Here is a 21,216-nt window from a genome sequence, read left to right as displayed (position 1 = left end):
TAGCTAAACATCGTTTTGCTTAAAGTTGCATTTTTCAAGAACATACCTACAACGTTAAGCAAGGAGTTACTGTATGAACAGATCTGTATCTTAGCAAACAATAGCCTGAAACCTCTTTCACCACAAGACTCCAACAGTAGCCATGAACTTTAGGGACTGAACTATAAAGTGAGGGGCAAAAACACCCCAAGATATCTATCCCTATCCATCTCTCTCTCTCTCTCTCTCTCTCTCTCTCTCACCTTAGACGACAAAAGGAACAGCCTTTGGACTTTGGGAGTAGATCCTGGCATGAGAATCTGGTCCAGAAGAGCGCTGGACAGTGCAGAACACATGTTTTTGGGGGAAATTCAGGACTGTGAGAATGCTCGGGCCACCTGGAAGTGGACACCAGAACGTGACTGATGTGTGGCTGGCAGGCTGTTTGAGAGTAGCCCAGGTGGGAGCTACAGGAGCAAAGCATTGTGAGACATCCTAGGGTGCAGGGCAAGGATGAGAAAGGCCCTCACAGGTCTGGATGGCACCCTGGAATGTCATACCATCCCCACCATAAACTTATCAAGCTCAGTCTTGAAAACAGTTAGGCTTTTTGCCCCCACTTCCCTCCATTGGAAGGCTATTCCTGATCAGTCCTCTGATGCTTAGAAACCTTCACTAATTATGAACCTAAGCTTGTTGATGGCCAGTTTACATCCATTTGTTCTTGTGCCAACATTGGCCATTAACTTAAAAAACTCCTCCCCCTTCCTGCTGTTTATCCCTCTGATGTATTTATAAAGAGCAATCGTATCTCCTCCCAGCCTTCGTTTGGCTAGGTTAAACAAGCCAAGCTCCTTAAGTCTCCTCTCATAAGGAAGGTTCTCCATTTCTCTGATCATCCTAATAGCCATTCTCTGAACCTGTTCCAGTTTGAATTCATCTTTCGTAAACATGAGACACCAGAACTGCGTGTAGTATTCCAAATCAGGTCTCACCAGTGCCTTGTACAATGGTAATAACAACACTTCCCTATCTTGACTGAAAATACCTCGTCTGAGGCATCCTATGATTGCATTAGCCTTTTTCATGGACGCATTACATTGGTGGCTCATAGTCATCCTGTGATAGATCAAAACACCCAGGTCTCTCTCTTCCTTTGCCACTTCGAAATGATATGTCCCCAGCTGATAGCAAAAATGATTTTTGTTAGTCCCTAAGTGCATGACTTTTCACTTTACACTATTAAATTTCATTCAGTTTCTATTACTCCACTTCTATTACTACGTCATCCACTTCTTCTTGTCTGATATTCCAGTCTTCCTCTGTATTGCCGATAGTTTCCAACGTTGTGTCATCTGCAAATTTATTTGCACACTCCCACGTTCTGTGCCAAATTGAGTCATTCTGTGTCATTAATGAAAATGTTAAATAAATTGGTCCCAAGACTGATCCCTAAGAAACCCCACTAGTAACCTCCCTCCAGTCTGACAGTTCAACTTTCAGTATAATCCATTGTAGTCTCCCCTTTACGCAGTTTCTTACCCACCTTTCAATTCTTGCAGTAAGCCCCATCTTCTCCATATTAACCATGTGGAACTGTATGAAATCCAGGTAGATTAGAGCTGCTGCATTTCCTTTATCTAAAAAATCAGTTATCTTCTCAAAGAAAAAGATCAGGTTGGTCTGGCACAATCTACCTTTGTAAACCATGTTGCATTTTATCCTAATTACTGTTTACCTCTATGCCTTCAACTACTTTCTCTTTCAAAATCTGTTCCAAGACCTTGTATATAATTGAAGTCAAACGAACAGGCTTATAGTATCCTAGATCATTTTTTCCCTCTCTCTTAAAAATAGGTACTATATTAACAATTCTCTAGTCATAGGATACAATCCCCAAATTTACAGAGTCATTAAAAATCCCTGCTACTGTGCTTGCAATTTTGTGTGTCTGGTCCTTTAATATTCTTGGCTGGAGATTATCTGGGCTCCTCGATTAGGTCCCATTAAGCTGTTTGAGTTTGACTTCTACCTTGGATTTGGTAATTTCTACTTCCATATCCTCGTTTCCATTAGCCGCCCTGCCACTACCTCTAATCTCATTACCCTTATTAAAAACTGAGGCAAAGCATTGGTTTAGGTGTTGGGCCATGCCTAGACTATCATTAATCCGCACCCCATCTTCAGTGTTTAGCTCACTCCTTTCCTTGCCTTTTTTTTTAATTTATGTGGCTAAAGAACCTTTTACTATTGGTTTTAATTCCCTTTACAAGGTCCAACTCTGCTTGGCTTGTGGTAGTTCTCACTTTCCCCCTACACTTTCTGACCTCCAAGATCCATCCTATCTTCCATTCCTTGTAGGCTTTCTGCTTTCTCTTAATAACTTGCTTAAGATGCTTGTTCATCCAGTTTGGTCTTCAACCCTTCCCCACAAATTTTTTCTCCTTGCTTCGGGTACAGGCTTCAGATAGTTCCTGCAACTTTGAGTTTAAGTAATTCCAAGCCTCTTCTACATTCAGATCATTGAGTTTTCAGTCCAGTCCTCTTCCCCAACTACTTCCCTTAAATTTTTAAAGTTTGCCCTTTTGAAATCAAAGATCCTAGTTGCAGACCTATTTTCATTTATCTATCTTTAATTTATCTTAAATTAAATTAGATCATAATCACTCTATCAAGGTTGTCTTCTACAACCAGTTCTTCTATGAGGTCCTTGCTACCAATACTAAATCTAAAGTGGCATCACCTCTTGTTGGTTCGGTGACTAATTTGGTGAAGAAATCTATTAGATATCACATCCAGGAATATCTGAGCCATACCATTATTAGTAGCACTCATTCTCCAAACTATATCTGGGAAATTAAAGTCTCCCCTAATCACACAATTCCCAGTAGTATTTATTTCATTAAAAATATTAAAGAGGTCTCCATCTATATCCAAATCGGATCCTGGGGGTCTGTAGCATATCCCAAGCACTAGCCCACCATAGCCTCTGTTACCTTTCTTCCACAAAATGATTTTGACTCAAACAGATTCTGTTTTATCCATTCTTCAACTGTACAATAAAATACCTTTTTCAAATTTCACAGAAAAAGAAACTAAGGTACACAACCTTATTCTCTGACTGAGACATGCATGCTAAATTTCAGTCAAAATTTATTTATTATAAATATATTATTTATAATGTAATCCTCCCATAGACTGCATGCTTGTTCACTACCTTTTCCTATGAGGGGTGAAAAGTTAAGTATGAGGAGAGAGGTGATCTCATAGTTGGGGAATGGATAAAGGTGATTTCTACAGATAATTATCTTCCTGTAGTAAATATATGAGAATTCCAGATTCTCTCTTTACAGACAGCATGTCTAATTAAAAAAAGGTCAAATTAGATCGGTCACCAAAGCATTTTGGTATGAGACACCTATACTAGTTTTTGAACTTTAGTCCTGGACTATTGTGTCACATTGTGAAGAAAACCCTGCTATGGCATTTTGCATATTCTAGGCACTTTTACAAATCACTTACTAATTATTTCTCAACTTCGTGCCAGAACTGAAATGAGACTCTACCATCTAAAATGGGCTGTCCCAACAGGCCAGGGAAGCTAAGAGAGCAACACTCATAGAGCTAGAGGGAGAACAAGAATCCCAGGACACTGGAGCACTCCTGCTCTGATAGTTACCCCAATGAGCCTGCCAGCCTGGCCCAGGTGCACTGAGGCCCTTTTATAGCCTCAGCTCTGAATGTCCAGTGCAGCTAAGGGGCACTGTTTTGTATAAGGTTCCCAAAGCTTAGTGGTGCTGGGATAAGGGCATATCACACAAGTGGGAATATACACAGGCTACCTAGAACCAACTCCATATCCTAAAGTAGCTCCATCTGACTCCTCCTCCTCCTACTACAACACCGCCCCCTTCCCCTACAAAACAGTTCCTAATTCCCCAGAAGGGCAAACAAACCCCGAAAAAACCTCCTCCATCCTTTTCGTTTACAGAGTGGAACTCCCCATCTGTTGGCTTTTATTTTGTCTTCTAACTTGGGTGCCAAAGATGGAAAATAGCACTGAGTACTGGTTTCATGGTTTACAATTAATGTTTTCTTTCAATAAGGAAACAAACCAGAGTCATTTTCACATTTGCTCTCTAAGAAGCATAAATATTACACAAATCAATATATGTCTGAAGTAATAAATCAAAAAATGGCAGAAAAAGTAATGTTAGGTTCTGACTACAAACTATAGGGAATAAAAAAAATTTGAAAGTATTTGTCACTTTCAGGTGTGCCTTTCAGAGTAGTCCCATCATCCTAAGGTTTTCAAAACTGCAAGGAAATGTCTTTCATTCTACACCAAACCAATTCCAAAATGAAACCTGAACAACTACGTTAGATAATTCCAAAGTCAATCCTTTCTGTTATTTAACATAATAGTTCCTGTAAGAGTTGAAGCAAGTATTTTCAGAGATTAACTATAGCCACCTTTCCCTGCATCAAAAAACCCCCAAAGGTACAGAAGAGTATAAACAATCAAATGTAAATACCAGCTTTAGACTGAACCCTGACATTTTTATTTTTAAAAGACAGGATGAATTACATGAGCAAAGCAATTCTCCACTACTAATTGTGTATCACAAGGCAAACTGAAAACTCATTCAGGTTCACTGGTGTCCCTAGAGCAGGATATCAAAAGAGTGTGATCCTACCTTCTTGGTGCACCCAAAGCCCCCAATGATTTTTGGTGCATACATAATTCTTGTTAGACAGGGAATGCAGGACAGGGCCCAAAGTGATTTTAACAATGTAACATCCCTCAGAAACTGAATCTCCATTTTCAAGATTGACATAGAATTTCACAGTTAACTTTGCAATTTAGACAGGCCCTGAACACTAGTAACTGAAAGATATATTTTTAAAAAATTAACACTTATGGCAATTACTCAGAAGTTAGTTTATAATGATATAGTACCTATATTTCAAAAATCTAACTGGTTCAAACATGTAATAACACAGTTCACTCATATATCCCTGAGAAGTTTCAAGCATAATAAACTACAGTGCAATTCATTTTTAGTTAAAACTTCGTACAGTGTTTAATGCCATTGTACATAAAATATTATTCTGTTCTCAAGCAATGATAAGGATAGGCTCTCTGAAAACTCATTGTGTAAAATATATACAGTAAGCCATATAGTTAACATCAGAAGACTCAGTCTGATATTTCTGTTCATTTGCTCTTCTGATTACTTTGAGTTTAACATATCTTTAAAACTGTTTTTTATAAATTGTAACTAGCAAACTACTTGTTTTATGAAGGTTCTTGTCAAATAAACCCTTTTAGGGTAACTGGGTTTAAGGAAACTTCCCACAGAATATTGCTGTTTCTGCAATTCTAGCTTGTGGTCTTAGTTTTTTTCTCACCTTCATATTTCCTGTCTAGAGCACAAAATTATTTACATAGTTCAGAAACGTATTTTTCAGATTAAGTGAAATTCTCACATCAACATAGAAATATTTCTACTATATTTTTGTTTTCAGCACATAAGTAGTATTGTTTGTGCTACACACCATCTTCTGAGAGGACAAACACAGTGCACCAGAGTCACTCAGGCACTATGGTGAGGGGAAGCAATATGAATACCTATAACATTTATATATAGTATATATAAAGAGAGAGAGGTCCTTTCATGCCTAACCTCCCCAAAAGCTCAGAATGACATTTTATGAGATACTCATTAACCAAACTGGTCAGATGCAGCTGAATATCACCCTGTCTTTTTTGTATACAATTTAAACATGTCATTCTCCCATGAACTGCTCTACATACAAACACCTAACCATAAACCCACAGGGAATAAACAAATAAACAACTCTGATGTAATTAAGACCTGAATATTTGCTCTTATATTGATACCATATGAATATTTTCTTCACTTTTAATCATAAGCTCTCCTGGTAGAATATCTGTTACACAGTAGGAAAAACTCAGACTACATTACCGGTGTAAAAGGTTGGGGGTTATTTTTTTTACCTTTACAGAAAGCAAGAGATAGTTGCTGGGCACAAAGAGATGGTAGGTAGTCCATCATGCATCCTCAAAAATTACCATTAACATTAAACTACCTTTTTAAGCACAAGTCAGATACCTATTACAGCTTTTCCCAGGTGATATTAGATAAATTATAGTCAGTTTCACCATGCAAACTGTACCTCAGAGAATAGTTAATTTCTTATCTGTTAATTTGGTTTCTTCAGTTCCCTCTGAAAGCCCAGACAATGGTTAAATGTCCTCTTTTCAGCAGAGAGAAAAAATAGCAAACCAAACCCACCAAACTAGCTCCCATGATATCACTCCCTCTGCCTGTCTGCCCAATTTACTTTAGATAGAAGTTACCTGAACAATACAAACCCTACCAATGTAAAGGAACTACATGCAAAATTATTCAAAGAAAAACTCAACCCTAACTCAAACAGCACCACAAAAATTGTGGGTTATATACTGTGTGGTATAGAGGAATACGGAGCAACAAAATTACTTATCCCTAATACACCTTTACTCTAGTCAGCAAGAAACTGCAGAGTAGGTGCCTATAAAACACCCAGAAAGTAAAAGACTTGTGTGCACAACTGGGCACATTTGAAGGCCTTGGAGGAGGTGAAAAGCTGTCAGGACACTGCATCCCCAAATCTGCTAACCCTTTGGTAAAAAGGGCTGACCCAAGGGGGAAGGCAACTTTCAGATTCTTCTTTAACAATTTAAAATTTGAGTGTCTCTTGTAGGTCAAAACTACCAAAGTGATTTTTGCCCATCAAGTTTGTAGCCTTAAGGCTTGTCAAACTAGGGCATCCACAACAAAGATGGAAGTCCTGATACTATAACAGATGAAATTTCAGTGTTAATAAATGCACAGTAATGCACACTGGAAAACATAATCCCAACAATACATATAAAATGATGGGATTTAAATTAACTGTTTTCAGTATCTCTTTCTTGAGTGGTATCATTGTGGATAGTTCTCTGAAAACATTCACACAGTTTGCAGCAGCAGTTAAAAAAGCTAATAGAACGTTGGGAATCAGTAGGAAAGGGATAGATAACAAGACAGCAAATATCATATTGCCTCTATATAAATCCCTGGTATGCTCAGATCTTGAATGCTGTGTGCAGATCTCGTTGCCCCATCTCAGAAAAGATATACTGGAATTGGAAAAGGTACAGAAAAGGGAAACAAAAATGATTAGGACTATGGAACAGCTTCCATATGAGAGATTAATAAGACTGGGACTTTTCAGCTTGGAAAAAAGACAACTAAGGGGGGATATGACAGAGATCTATAAAATCATGACTGGTGTGGCGAAAGTAAGTACGAAAGTGTTATTTACTCTTCATAACACAAGGACTAGGGGTCACCCAATGAAATTAACAAGCAGCAGGTTTAAAACGAACAAAAGGAAGTATTTCTTCACACAATGCACATTCAACCTGTGGAACTCTTTGCCAGAAAATGTTGTGAAGGCCAAGACTATAACTGGGTTCGAAAAAGAACTAGATAAATTCGTGGAGGACAGGTCCATCAATGGCTATTAGCCAGGATGGACAGGGATGCAAAATGATGCTCTGAAATTTCCTTAGCCTCTGTTTGCCAGAAGCTGTGAATAGGTGACAGGGGGTGGATCACTTGATGAATACCTGTTCTCTTCATTCCCTCTGAAGCACCTGGCATTGGACACTGTCAGAAGACAGGATACTGGGCTAGATGGACCATTGATCTGATCCAGTATAGTCGTTCTTATGTTATTATGCCATTGCAGAGAAAAATTTCAAAAGTCTCTACCTAGGAGAAAAAGTGCTCATCAGTCTGCCTTGGAAATCAGTATTGTAGACAGCAGTGACAGGTTGTTGGGGCAGTATCTGGTCCTTAGTGAACAAGGGATTAACCTCAGTTCAACTTCACCTCCTCTTGGCACATGTACTCTGGGAAGAACCATAAAATAACTGCTTGAGGGACACAGAGGGAAGAATGCCTATGGAAAGACAGGGCTCCATACCCAAGAACTGAGTTGAACTCTAGGTTGTCATCTGTTAACTTTTTTTTGCCTGTGTCAACTCAGTTTTGGGGGATAGTTAAAAAGAAACAAGTATTTTCTGTGAATTTTCAACCAAATTAAAATATTTTCACTTTGTTCAAAAATTTTCACTGAAATGCTTCAGTGAAATTAAAATTGTCTTTATTTGAATCATCATTTTGTTTCAGTTATCAAAGGGATTATTGTTGTTCTCATCCTCATCTCTCCCACTGGAAAAGGGGGGGAAACATATTGAAAATTTTTTTGATTCAAAACAAAATTTTCACTTTGATTCATTTCACTGTAACGTTTTAAGGAAACAAAAAATTCCATTTTCTTCAAAAAGCCATTTTGTATTGAAACATTTTTGGATGAAAAATTTTCAGAGGCTCGATTGATTTAATTTCTGAATATATAGAAGGGCTGTTGATTAAACGCAGTTAACTCACGTGATTAACACAAAAAAATTAACTGCAATTAAAAAAATTAATCACGATTAATCGCACTGTTAAACAATAGTATACCAATTTAAATTTATTAAATATTTTTGGATGTGTTGCTACATTTTCAAATATATTGATTTCTATTATAACACAAAATATAAAGTGTACAGTACTCACTTTATATAGTTTTATTACAAATATTTGCACTGTAAAAATGATAAACAAAAGAAACAGTATTTTTCAATTCACCTCATGGAAGTACTGTAGTGCAATCTCTATTGTGAAAGTGTAATTTACAAATGTTCATTTTGTTACATAACTGCACTCAAAAACAAAACAATATAAAACTTTAGAACCTACAAGTACAGTCAGTCCTACTTCTTGTTCAGCGAATCGCTAAGACAAACAAGTTTGTTTACATTTACAGGAGATACTGCTGCCTGCTTCTTATTTACAACGTCACCTGAAAGTGAAAACAGGAGTTCCCATGGCACTTTTGTAGCTGTTGCAAGGTATTTGTGTACCAGATACGCTAAACATTCGTATGCCCCTTCATGCTTCAGCCACCATTCCGGAGAACATGCTTCCATGCTGGTGATATGCGTTAATTAAATTTGTGACTGAACTCCTTGGGAGAGAACTGTATGTCTCTCATTCTGTTTTACCTGCATTCGCCATGTATTTCATGTTATAGTAGTCTTGGATGATGACCCAGCACGTTTGATTTACGAACACTGTCACTGCAGATCTGACAAAACGCAAAGAAGGTACCAGTGTGAGATTTCTAAAAAATAGCTACACCACTCAACCCAAGGTTTAAGAATCCAAAGTGCCTTCCAAAATCTGAGAGGGACGAGGTGTGGAGCATGCTTTCAGAAGTCTCAAAAGAGCAACACTCCGTTGTGGAAACTACAGAACCTGAACCACCAAAAAAGAAAATCCATCCTTCTGCTGGTGGCATCTGACTCAGACGATGAAAATGAACATGCATCAGTCTGCTCTGCTTTGGATCATTATCGAGCAGAACCCGTCATCAACATGGATGCATGCCCTCTGGAATGGTGGTTGAAGCACGAAGGGACATATGAATCTTTAGCGCATCTGGCACGTAAATATCTTGTGATGCTGGTTACAACAGTGCCATGCGAACACCTGTTCTCACTTTCAGGTGACGTTGTAAACAAGAAGCTGGCAGCATTATCTCCTGAAAATGTAACCAAACTTGTTTGTCTGAGAGATTGGCTGAAGTAGGACCGAGTGGACTTGTAGGCTCTAAAGTTTTACATTGTTTTATTTTTGAATGCAGTTATTTTTTTGTACATAATTCTACATTTGTAAGTTCAACTTTAATAATAAAGAAATTGCACTACAGTACTTGTATTAGGTGAATTGAAAAATACTGTTTCTCTTGTTTTTTACAGTGCAAATATTTGTAATAAAAAAATAAAGTGAGCACTGTTCACTTTGTATTCTCTGTTGTAACTGAAATAGATATATTTGAAAATGTAGAAAAACATCCAAAAATATTTAAATAAATGGTATTCAATTATTGTTTAAAAGAGTGATTAATCAAATCACTTGACAGCCCTAATGTCAATATCTATAATATATTTATATCTATATCTATCACCCCTGGAGGAAAAACCCTTGCAGACTCTACTGTACTGGTGTTTTCTTTCTGCTATATCAATTTACCAGATCTATACCACATTACTAATGGCAGGATTTTGTAGGCCAAACAGATCACAAGCTGCACAGAAACTGCAAAAATCATGAACTCTCTCAGGTGCTCTCTCTCTGATTTCCAGCCCATTGAAACCTTTGGACCCTCCCTTCCAGTTAACTAGGAAAGTGGTATTTCTATGCACTTCTAGATGCTGGATTCTACTTTAGAGTGCGTCTATACTGCAGCTGGCAGTGAACTTCCCAGCCCAGGCAGACAGACTTGTGCTACCTGGGCTTGAGCTAACACAATAAAAATAGCAATGTGGACATTGCAGTGCTGGCAGAGACTTGGGCTAGCCACCTAAGCTTAGACCCAAGGGGTTGGGTGGTCTTCAAGCTACTGCCCGAGCCACAATGTCCACAATGCTATTGTTAGCATACAAGCTCGAGCCCCGCAAATCTAAGTCTATTTACCCATGCTGAGAGGCTTGCTCGCAGACGCAATGTACACATACCTTTAGATGCTACAAGAACTGAAATTAGATACATTCTTGGAGCCACTTAAAAGTTGTCTAAGAGCATATGGAATAGTGGGGGGTTTTCCATTATAGTTCATCCTCTGTCAAAAATGTTGTGGATAAACATATTCCATTGGCTAGCAATAACTGAAGCTCTCTTCTTCGACTTCAAGGAGTTCTCTTGTAGATTAATAATGCAGCTCACCTGTTTAATTGGCATAAATATATTTTCTTTTTAAAACATTTTGACATTGAAGATGTCCAACTCACCCCCATAGGAATTTTTTCCCTTCAGGATTATTAGTTTTCATAGCTTTCTCCGTAACAATGGTATCCACAAAGGGATGCTAATCCGCTGCTGAGAAAAACTCTGAGACTGAGGTTTCTTTCTCCTTTGGGTCAAAGGCTGAAACTGTGAGCTGTCATGAGACTAGGACAGAGGCCATGGCCATGAAGGCTGATATATTTCATATAAGGACAATATATGGGAAAAACTGCATTTCTCCCAATTATCATTTGGCCTACTAAGTAATCATCAGGGAGAAGAGTTGGTAACCCAAATCTACAGAGTCATCCAAGGCTGGAGCTGTAACTATCTCTGCGGAACATGGACAAAAAGTGTTGGAACAGCCATCCTCAGGAGAACCACCATGCAATAAACATTGTGTAGGCAGTTCTTATTCTCTTTCTGGCAAGGCCAAGGCTCCTTCCATGATGAACATATTTTAATGACTGAGCAAATGGGTACTAATTTTCACCTTAAAAGTTCCCTTCAGAACTCATAGAATTACGTAGACTGGACCTGGATATGTCATCAAGCACAGTTCCCTACACTGAGACAGGTCTAAGTATTATCTAGACCATCCCTGACAGGAGTTTGTCTAACCTGTTCTTATAAACCTCTAATGACGGAGATTCCACAAACTCTCCAGGCAATTTGTTCCAGTGCTTAACTACCCTTACCATTAGGACATTTTTCCTAATGTCTAAACTAAATCTCCCTTGTTACAATTTAAGTTCATTTCTTATTGTCCAACCCTCAAGAGATAAGGATATCACCCTCTGTATAACAACTTTTTATGTACTTGACCATAGTTAACATGAAACCCCCCCTCACCTCAATCTTCTCTTCTCCAGAAGAAACAAATCCATTGTTTTCAATCTTCCCATGTTTTCTAGACTTTTGATCATTTTTGTTGCTCTTTTCTAGACTTTCTCCAATTTGTTCACACCTTTCTCAAAGTGTGGTGCCCTGAACTGGACACAGTACTCCAGTTGAGGCCTTATCAGTGCTGAGAAGAATGGAACAATTTCTTCTAGTGTCATTTCAAAGCGCCCTTCACTAAACAATCTAATCCTGACAGAGAGGTAAGAGAGAGAAAAGTATACACATACAGAAAAAGATGGCTAGGTTACGAAGGAAAGAACTATCATCATGGGCTGCAGACAAACAGACACAGCCAGAGCCCTCTATAGCAGGACTGTTGTCACCAGAATTTTGCTTTTCTCCAACTTCATCGGCTGGTAGGAGAACTTATACTCCATTATGTACCTGGGCTGACACAGAGGGACATTGGAAAAACTGTTCTGGAGTGTATGTAGCTCCTGTTAATTTCTGCAGTTGCCAGTATATTGGTGACACTATCAGAGACAGAAAAGGAAGGAAAGACGCAGAAAATGGGGGACAGCGCTAGGGCTGGTGCAAAAAATAAAATGTGTTTTAAGAAAGTAATAGATATCCCATTCTCTCCATGAGGATTATAGCGGTGAACTGTTTTGGCCTTTCAGCCTATGGGATTCCATATTTCATATACATTTGTTTCTCTCTAGAGTAAGTACTTTGCACTGTGGGAAATTAGTTATGTACTTAAGGGTGAACATTTTCTAGAGGTAGCCTTGTTAGTCTAAACTGGATCAAGGAAAAGCTGCTCAACAAGGCAGATAGGACAGAGAATTTAGGTATTGGAGATTTATGCCTTTAACTGCATAAAATATATTTTCACATCATGACAATTCAAAACTCTGTTAAACAATTGTTTTTCTTGAAACTTTGAATTCTTCTGAGGAAATCTTATGTTGAAATCAAGGCGATAGGCAACTTATAAATATGACAGAGAGAAATCAAGAAACATGCCATTGGGAATGTGACACAGTAATTCGCTAATTCTGTTGTTTCTATTTCATATAGCATCAAACTGGGTTCCTTTAGGGATGGAAAACACCATGTCTACTGTTCTCTTGTCTGCTAAAGAGGGGATTTCTGTCTAGCTTCTGCCTAATGTCTTGAATAAATCAAAGTACATTATGGATATTTAATGCTAGACTTTAAGGATGCTTGCATCCAGACGGGCGTAGGGGTATATAAATTTTAATGCCAATCAATTTACAGGCCTAGACCAAGCAATCATCTACATATGTAAGCTTATTGTATGCAATTCTTGGTGAGGCAATTCTGGAAAAGGGACTTATTAGAGATCGGGTTTGAAATGGTACCCAGCAACTGTACAAGTGCATTCTGGAATGTTGAAATTATGAATGAACAATATATTGAAAGGCCATACTAGAAACAACAGTAAATTTAAATATAAACATTAGGCTACAGAGCAATGGGCAAAACGACAGACCATTAAAATATAGTAACAGCAAATTTAAAAAAATCATATTAAAAGAAGAGGCCTAGAAGGGGAACTGGCAGTTTTGGAAGAGCTTTCTAGGGAATATATAGAGTTTGTGCCACTGCTCCTTTCCCAGTTGCAAAATAAGCGTATAATATTTAATGTAGATGTCAGAGGTATTTTTAAAGTGCTTTCTCCTTTTAAGTGAATTTATTCTAAATGGAGGTTAGTCAAACTACAATGGTCACCTTTCTTTCCATGTATTTGAAGACCGGGAGTAATTTAAAGGAGGGGAAATTGAAACTTTTTTAGTTGACCAGTTTACTGCTGGTGGGTTATGCTGGGTATTCATTTAGTTTTATATTCAAGTAATATAAAGGGTGCCTAGAGCATACACATAGGAGGCAGCATTTGAATAAATTAAAAATAAAAAAGAAGAAGAAAATTATGGTATTTCCTTAGAACAATGAAGTTATTAAAAAGACCGTTATATTTAATCAAATTTTGTTTAATGTTGTCTTACCTTAACATTTCTAATGGATTGGTCTCATGCACCTGATTGCCACACCTGGGGCAATCATTGCTGTCTTCAAAGTGCTGAACAATACATGTCTTACAAACTGTAAAAGAAAAAATTGTGCATTAGATAAAATTATACATTATTACAGTGCAACTTTTAGATCAAGAAAATATTATTGCTCACATTTGGCTTGCAATTAAAAAAAACAGACTAATGCTGAATGCTTCTGGTAGCAGGGATAAGAGGGGTATTCTTTAACACAAGTGATTACAATGCACCATTAACTTATCTGTTTCTTGTTCCCAAAAATTATGACTAGCTGTGGCCTGCTGAGATATTATAACATTGAGCGAATACAGGTTAGGAGAGTATTGTTCATAAGTATGCAACTTTTTTTTATTGTTTTATATTCCTCACAACATTGCACAGCGATTCAGAGAAAGTGCATGCTGGGGAGTCTCAGCAGAGCAGGAGCTAGCCATGACTTTGGAGGATCTGAAATGAAGGTAAGTTTGCAATCAGTTACGATACAGAATTCCTTGCAATGTTGGTGACTGAAAAACTTGACATCTACTATTTTCTAAAAGGGTAAAAAGAAAATTATAAAAAATTGTTCTGCGGGTTGAAATGAGCTATTTTCCTCTCCAGATATATAACCTTTAACAACAGTGATAGTAGAAGCACTGGTGAACATTCAGTACTTGAATCTTAAAATCAGAATAATCAGAGGAGCATGGATATTGCATTAGAAATAAATAACATCAAAATAAGAGCCTACAAATTTATATTAATCCAAACACTACTATAGTTTTTAATCAGAAAGTATGGCACTGTGGTTGCTTCCAAATATGATTAAGTGCAGATTTTAGCATCATTAAGACAAAAAATGGAACATAATTTGGCAAGAAGTAATAGGTCTGCTATTATTAATTTGTTAAAATGTTCTGGATACAGATTAACTCTCTTCTATTTATTATTTTTCACCTGAATTGAAATGTGAACTGCAAATACTTTAATAAATGGACTGAAAAACTATTTTGTAATTTCTTCCAACAATTCTCCAAAGAACTAAAACCACTTCTGAAACAAAAACAGTGAACCCTAATAATATGGGGATCTTTGAGGGACTTCTGAAATCTTCAGAAAACAAGCATTTTAATAATCTTGAAAGCCAGCACAAGAAGTTCTAAAGTCTGCATTCACGTCTCCCTGAGTCTGGGGCACAGACTTTAAGGCCCACTGGCTGGCTCTCCTAATTATAAAGAGTGATGGCTGGCTTCCCAAGGATGGATGGATCTAGAAGCCAGGCTGCACTGCAGGTCCCCCATAATCCTAATGAAGTGAGGAGGATCTCTTGCTGGCAAGTCCAGCAATAGGGGCACACCCGATGCACTTCAGGCTTGTGACACACAGGGTGCAGAGGAGAAAGCAGATGCCATCAAGGAGGCACAGTACAACCCTCAGGACACAAATGAACTTTCATTATCCGGGGTTGCATGGTATAAAGTATTAATATGGAATAGCAACAAACAGTAACCACAGAGACTCACTACACAGATCTCATTACAGCAATCAACAATAAAATACTTTAATATTTCTGACTGTTTAAATACTGAACTTGATTTTCATTTGTATGAAAATACATGCACAAAACAAAACGATCTTACAGAGCAAAAATTCTTCAAAGGGCTTAAGAACAGAAGAACAAACTTGATATTCTAGTCTTGTTTGCTCTTATATGAACTTTTTTTATACCTAAACCTCTTAAACATGAATACTTCAGTACTATTGTTTTTAGTGTCATATAAATATATTTACAAACTATTACCTTAGAAAACAGTATGCAATAAGTTATCAATACACTAAACTTCAAATATAAAAGAGCTATAAAATCTACCTAACAACATTAAGGCCCTGATCCAGCAAAGCACTTAAAGACATGTTTTACTTTAAGCAGATAAGTAGTCGCAATGACTTCTTACAGATCTGCAATTAAGCTCTTCGTAATTTAGTTTTATAAAAGTGACTGATAATTACCTCTGCATGCAACTCAGAATAAGCAAAAATCTTCTCATCCTCCAAAAAGGACAGATGTCAAGATAAGAACTCCCCCTCCATTACCCCCAGTTAAAGAAAAAAAGGGCATAGTTTGACCAAAATTGAATGTACCAGCCCAAAACACTTGGTCATCATCAGAAAAAGGAAAAACTGATTTGTAAATGAATATTGAATAACTTGTGCTCTTTATTATGTACAATTGTGCTGTCATCAGGGAGTTGTTTACCAGTAGCTATATATGACTTTTACATATCTGTCAGTAAATTAGAACTCAAAATGCGAATTCTAGCACTCAAAAAGTTTGTACAGACTTTGATACCTCTATAGGAGTAGGCCCATCAACCAATATTTTCATCTGTCACAGGCATGATCTTATTCTATTATTCCTAATATGGAAAACTCTGCACATTGTCCTGGCTCTATCACTTTGAAATTTCTAGAGTAGGGGGAAAAAATCTCGGAGCAGGAATTTAAGTGACAACTATATTTATTTAACACCTTTTAAAAACCTTTACACTTACAGTATGAGATACACAAATATGGTACAATTTTAACTGTCTCGTTTTATAGTACAACACAAAGCGACAGCCAACACAATGGAGAAAAAAATAAACAAAATGTGAGATGGGTTTCAGAATTTTGAGATGTGTGCCACGCATATCAGTGAAGCGAGAGAACCGTCAGATACACTTGATTTTTGGCTGCACCATGACACTTAGGGCAAACCATTATACAAGTTTCACGACTCACTCTAGGTGACTTACCACAGCTTAAAAGCACCAATGTGACATACCTTTAATTCACTAACATACAAATCATGCCATACAGTGCGCTAGTTTCCCTTTATATAGGGTAATTGTTAATACGGATGATCCACTTTCAAACCCTGATACTGAGCCAAACAGTTATGTATACGTGTCAGTGCTGCTGCACCCACATCAACACTGAAGTAACACAATGTGAATGATACTTTATTTACAAAGACAAGGTGGGTGAGGTAATATCTTTTATTGGATCAACTTCTGTTTGAAAAAGCGACAAGCTTTTGAACTTACATAGAGCTCTTCTTCAGCTCTGCGTAAGCTTGAAAGTTTCTCTCTTTCCACAACAGAAATTGGTCCAATAAAAGATATTAGCTCACCCCCCTTGTGTTTTGAATATCTTGGGATCAACACAGCTACAACAAGACTGCAAACAATTGTATTTACATACCATTCTAGTTTCTTTATGTCAAAAATAGCTCAAGGGAAAGAGCCTCTCTAAGATTTTCAACGATAATCACAAAGGTATCTAAGCACTGATTGCAACTAAGTAGAAGTCTCATATTGGAACAAGAGATTTGCTTATATTTCACATTATATTTTGCATTTTACATTGAATTCTATTCATTCTATTCTGTTCTATTTATATAAGATGAAATTTTCAATAGAAGTGCTCATTATAGGGCAAAACCTCCCTCAGAATCCAGCCCAAATCAAGGGAGTGCAGGCCTAAAACTCAAAGACAAACTGGAGTCAGTTCTCAGAGGCTACTCCAGCCTCCACGCCTTTGGAGCAAGAAGGGGCATATGGAAGGACCAGAGGATCTGCATAGCATGTGGTTCTCCAGCTCTGACTCATCTCTCCCTTACCCACAGCTAAGTAACAAAATAGGTGATACACAGAAAAGCTTCTCTGTAGATCAGCTACTTTATTAAACTAAACTTTTACCTCTTTATATAGTAACTTTAAAAATAATCTAATTTTTAGAACAATGTCCTTGTTAGCAAGCTTAAAATTATAATTTAAAAACACTTCACTTGTTCAAGGGCACAAATAAAGTTGACCATTAATCAGCCACTCACTTATAATGTAGAATTCCATTAAAGGATCAACTATTCCCCAAATCTACTGCAGACTTGCACGCACTTTATCACCCTTCTGAAAATTGGTTAGGCACTTACCTTCCACTTACACGCTCCATTAAGTGCCTATCTGCCTATTTAAGTACACGCTCAAGAGACCACCTTACTGTCACAATTACAAGGAGCAGAGACTCAAATTGGAGTTCCCTCTATTTACAAATGGAGGGGTCTTGGTGGTAGGGTATCCTCCTTGAGGGACTCACCTTGTTCCAAAACTGGATGGGTTTACTGACCTTCAGGACACACTGCAAGTCATACACAATTACTTAGGCTTTAGAGGAGGGAAGGGCACCAAAGGGACTGAGGTTTGTTTGTTGAGGGTTGGGAAATTCTGTAGGCCTTCTGATGTGAGTACAGTCCTGTTAGGAGATGCTGTAGGATGAGCTGGTAGTTTCAGCAGGGAGATTTGTTTTTGTAATTTATGTCAAAGATACTCAGATTGATATATATATTATTAATAATAATAATAATAATATTTAATACGCAACAACAAACAGTTATGAAAATTCTGGCCCAGGTAATTTTTCTGTGTGGAATGGCATCCTTAAATCATGGTAAAGCTAGTACTCCCTCCTTCCTGAACTTCACTGAGTAGACATTACACGCTCACTTGATGACGATGCTGCTCTTTGAGCCTGATCTGCAAGGACTATACTCTGTGTGTAAGATACCCCAGAGAGTTCTCCCTGTCTCTATCATTCAGAAGGCACAGGATGGTTTAAAATTCCCAGCTGTTACTTATGACAGACACTGCACTAAGACCATTGTCCAGATACCTAAATATTACGAGTGGCACAGCAGCCGCATCTACAACTTCTCTAGCAAGAAAAGCTAATAATATACATCTGGTCTAAAGGGAGAGAAACGAAGAGAGAATCCAGGCTGAGGAGATGCCATTCATCAACATCTTCATTATCAGGGTGTGGCTTAATTAGCTAAATGATAAGTCAAGTCCCTGAGAAGTCACAGCACTAACACCATTAGTAGCCCTTCTGTGCTGCACGAATAGCATTATTATTCAGGAAGCACCCTGTGTGATCCATCAAGCCTAAATTACTAGAATTGTATGATTTAGGCTTGAAGAACTCTGACGGCTGATTGGGGTTAAAGAACTGGGAAGTGAAAACAATCCACAGCCCCAGAAGTTTTGGAAGCCTTCCATCCTCACAAGAATGTAGGTATTTTTGGCATACAGATCAGCAGGACATGCTTCACTGCAACAGATTCCTCCTATGCTATATCTCCCAGAGTGCTCTTCTGCAAACCAAAGAATTCTCAGAGAGAAGTAGTCTCTGTTCTTGGATACTCACCAGTAGCAACTCAACTTGCCACAAAGGGAATGGTTCCCACATGGGTGGCTATACATTGTAAAGCTGTAGTCAGTTCCATGTGCAGAAACTCAAAGGTGGGGGGTCTTGTGCAGATGCCGCGGCCATTCATTTTCAGTGCAGACAGAAAATTTCTCACCAACTGGCAGAGCCTGGCTTATTTCAGAGCCTTCCCTCCCCATAGTTCATGTTCTTATGTTATTAGAAATGTACATTGGATACAGTATACTGTAATTTTAAGTATAGTATACTACCAGAACCATAATAAATCCCACTGAAATATTTGACTTATCTCTTCCCCAATTAACTCTAAGGCCCAAAGTACTCCACAGTGAGATTTTTCAGTGATAACAGTGTATATCCAAGCTGAACATTCTGAAACATTTTATAATCTTTCAGGCTATACAATTTTTAAAAAATGAGTGGTGATATCTGGAGGACGCATTACTTGTGAAGGATGGATACCTTGCAAAGTACTACTTACAGGTATGTAGACATTCAGTTACTGTGGTTGGCTTGATAAGATATCCTTTACAGATGTAACAGGTGATATGAGGATTGAAATCTTTCACCAAGTGCTTCCTCTGGGTAGCCATTCGTGGGGCAGGCGATGCTGGCTGAACGCTTTAGGCCAGAGGTGTGAGTTTGACAGCTGGAGGTGATGTGGTTCACAGGAGCTGCTCTGTGCAACTGCACCTCTCCAGGCATTTGATGGACATTCCAGACCTCTCACGGGGACATCATTCATAACTCCTGCTCCTTTTCTGGACTAGCCGTTTTCATACCTGCAAGGCATGTGAAAGGAGAAGCATAACGATGATGTCCCAACAGACAAGTGTCACAGTCCTTCGCATGGGGCACTGACTCCGTGCTAGGTGCTTTTTGCTGACAAGAATTAAGCCAGTGCCTCCGCCCCCCATGAGCTTACTGTGAGGCTAGCAAAGTGACCAGGGCAAGGTGACACTCAGGGCTGGGGGAGAAGGTGGGTGGGGACAGGTGCAGGGGCTGCGCTTAAGCTGCCGGGACCCTGGGAGATTTTCAGTAAGCCCTGGAGGAGCCTGGGAACGTCCCACTGAACCACACACAGGGCGAACTCCTCCTTCCGTAGAGGCACAGCCCGTAAACAGGCCTCACAGTGGGTCCCGGCGAAGGGCAGCTCTCCCCGCGCTGGTCCCGTCCCCCGGCCTGAGGGGAAGGGGGGAGTCTCCCCGAGCGCTGGGCAGGCCGGGGCACCACGGCCCAGACTCAGGGCTGTAGTGTGGCGCTCCCTCCCTCTTGGAAAACTCCTGTCCCTCCCCCTATGCACCTGCGGCGCCTCCTGCCCCGTGTCCGCCCCAGCCCCCCCGAGCGGTACCTGCGGCGCCCGTCGGCCTCTGGCCGGCAGCAGCCCCAGCCGCGCTGCCCAGCGAAAGAGAAAGGGAAACAGCGTGCGCCTCCCGCCCCTTCAAGCCCGCCCTCCTTCCCGCCGGGCTGCCGCGGCCGGTCCCAGCGCTGGGCCAGAGCGAGAGCAGGCGGGACAGGCGCGCAGGCGCTGCTCCCACGCCGAGCCCTCCTGCGCCACAGCCCAGGCGGCCTCTCGGGGCAGGGCGCGGCGTCCCCCCGCGGGCCTTGCGGCTGCCGCTCCCAAGAGCCCCAGGCACCGGTCGCTGGAGCGGGCAGCTGGGGACTTGGGGGAGCCGTTGGGGAGAGTGGGTAGTTTTGGAGGTGAGGCAGAGGGCAGCTGGAGAGAGGAGGGGACGTGGGGATGGAGGGGGCAGATAGCTGGGGAGAGGAGGGGCAGTAGCGGAGCTGGAGAGGGCAGATGGCTGGGAAGTTGCAATGGGGCTGGCAGATGGGTGTAGATGGAGAGGTGGCTGGGAAACGTGGGGCTGGAGAGGGCAGATGGCTGGGGAGAGGAGGGACGGTAACCGAGCTGGAGAGGGCAGATGGCTGGGAAGTTGCAATGGGGCTGGGAGATAGGTGTGGATGGAGAGGAGGGGTGGCTGGGAGACGTGGGGCTGGAGAGGGCAGATGGCTGGGGAGAGGAGGGGCAGTAGCGGAGCTAGAGGGCAGATGGCTGGGAAGTTGCAATGGGGCTGGCAGATAGGTGTGGATGGAGAGGGGTGGCTGGGAGATGTGGGGCTGGAGAG

General features: G+C 39.8%; 1 protein-coding gene across 4 annotated transcripts in view; it reads right to left on the bottom strand.

Moving 5' to 3' along the window:
* PCGF5 (polycomb group ring finger 5) overlaps positions 1 to 21,216 on the bottom strand; it is a 108,523-nt gene that overhangs the window by 33,107 nt on the left and 54,200 nt on the right. For all 4 annotated transcript variants that reach the window (XM_074959056.1, XM_074959055.1, XM_074959054.1 and 1 more), the window contains 2 exons: positions 19,572 to 19,872; positions 13,802 to 13,898 (listed from right to left, as the gene is read on the bottom strand). In XM_074959056.1, the coding sequence (XP_074815157.1) occupies positions 13,802 to 13,898; positions 19,572 to 19,683 (209 nt within the window). In that variant the 5' untranslated portion in view covers positions 19,684 to 19,872. The remainder of the gene's footprint in view (positions 1 to 13,801; positions 13,899 to 19,571; positions 19,873 to 21,216) is intronic.

This window comes from Natator depressus, chromosome 7, assembly GCF_965152275.1.
Source record: "Natator depressus isolate rNatDep1 chromosome 7, rNatDep2.hap1, whole genome shotgun sequence".
Taxonomy (NCBI): Eukaryota; Metazoa; Chordata; order Testudines; family Cheloniidae; genus Natator; species Natator depressus.
This window is presented reverse-complemented; position numbering and strand designations above follow the sequence as displayed.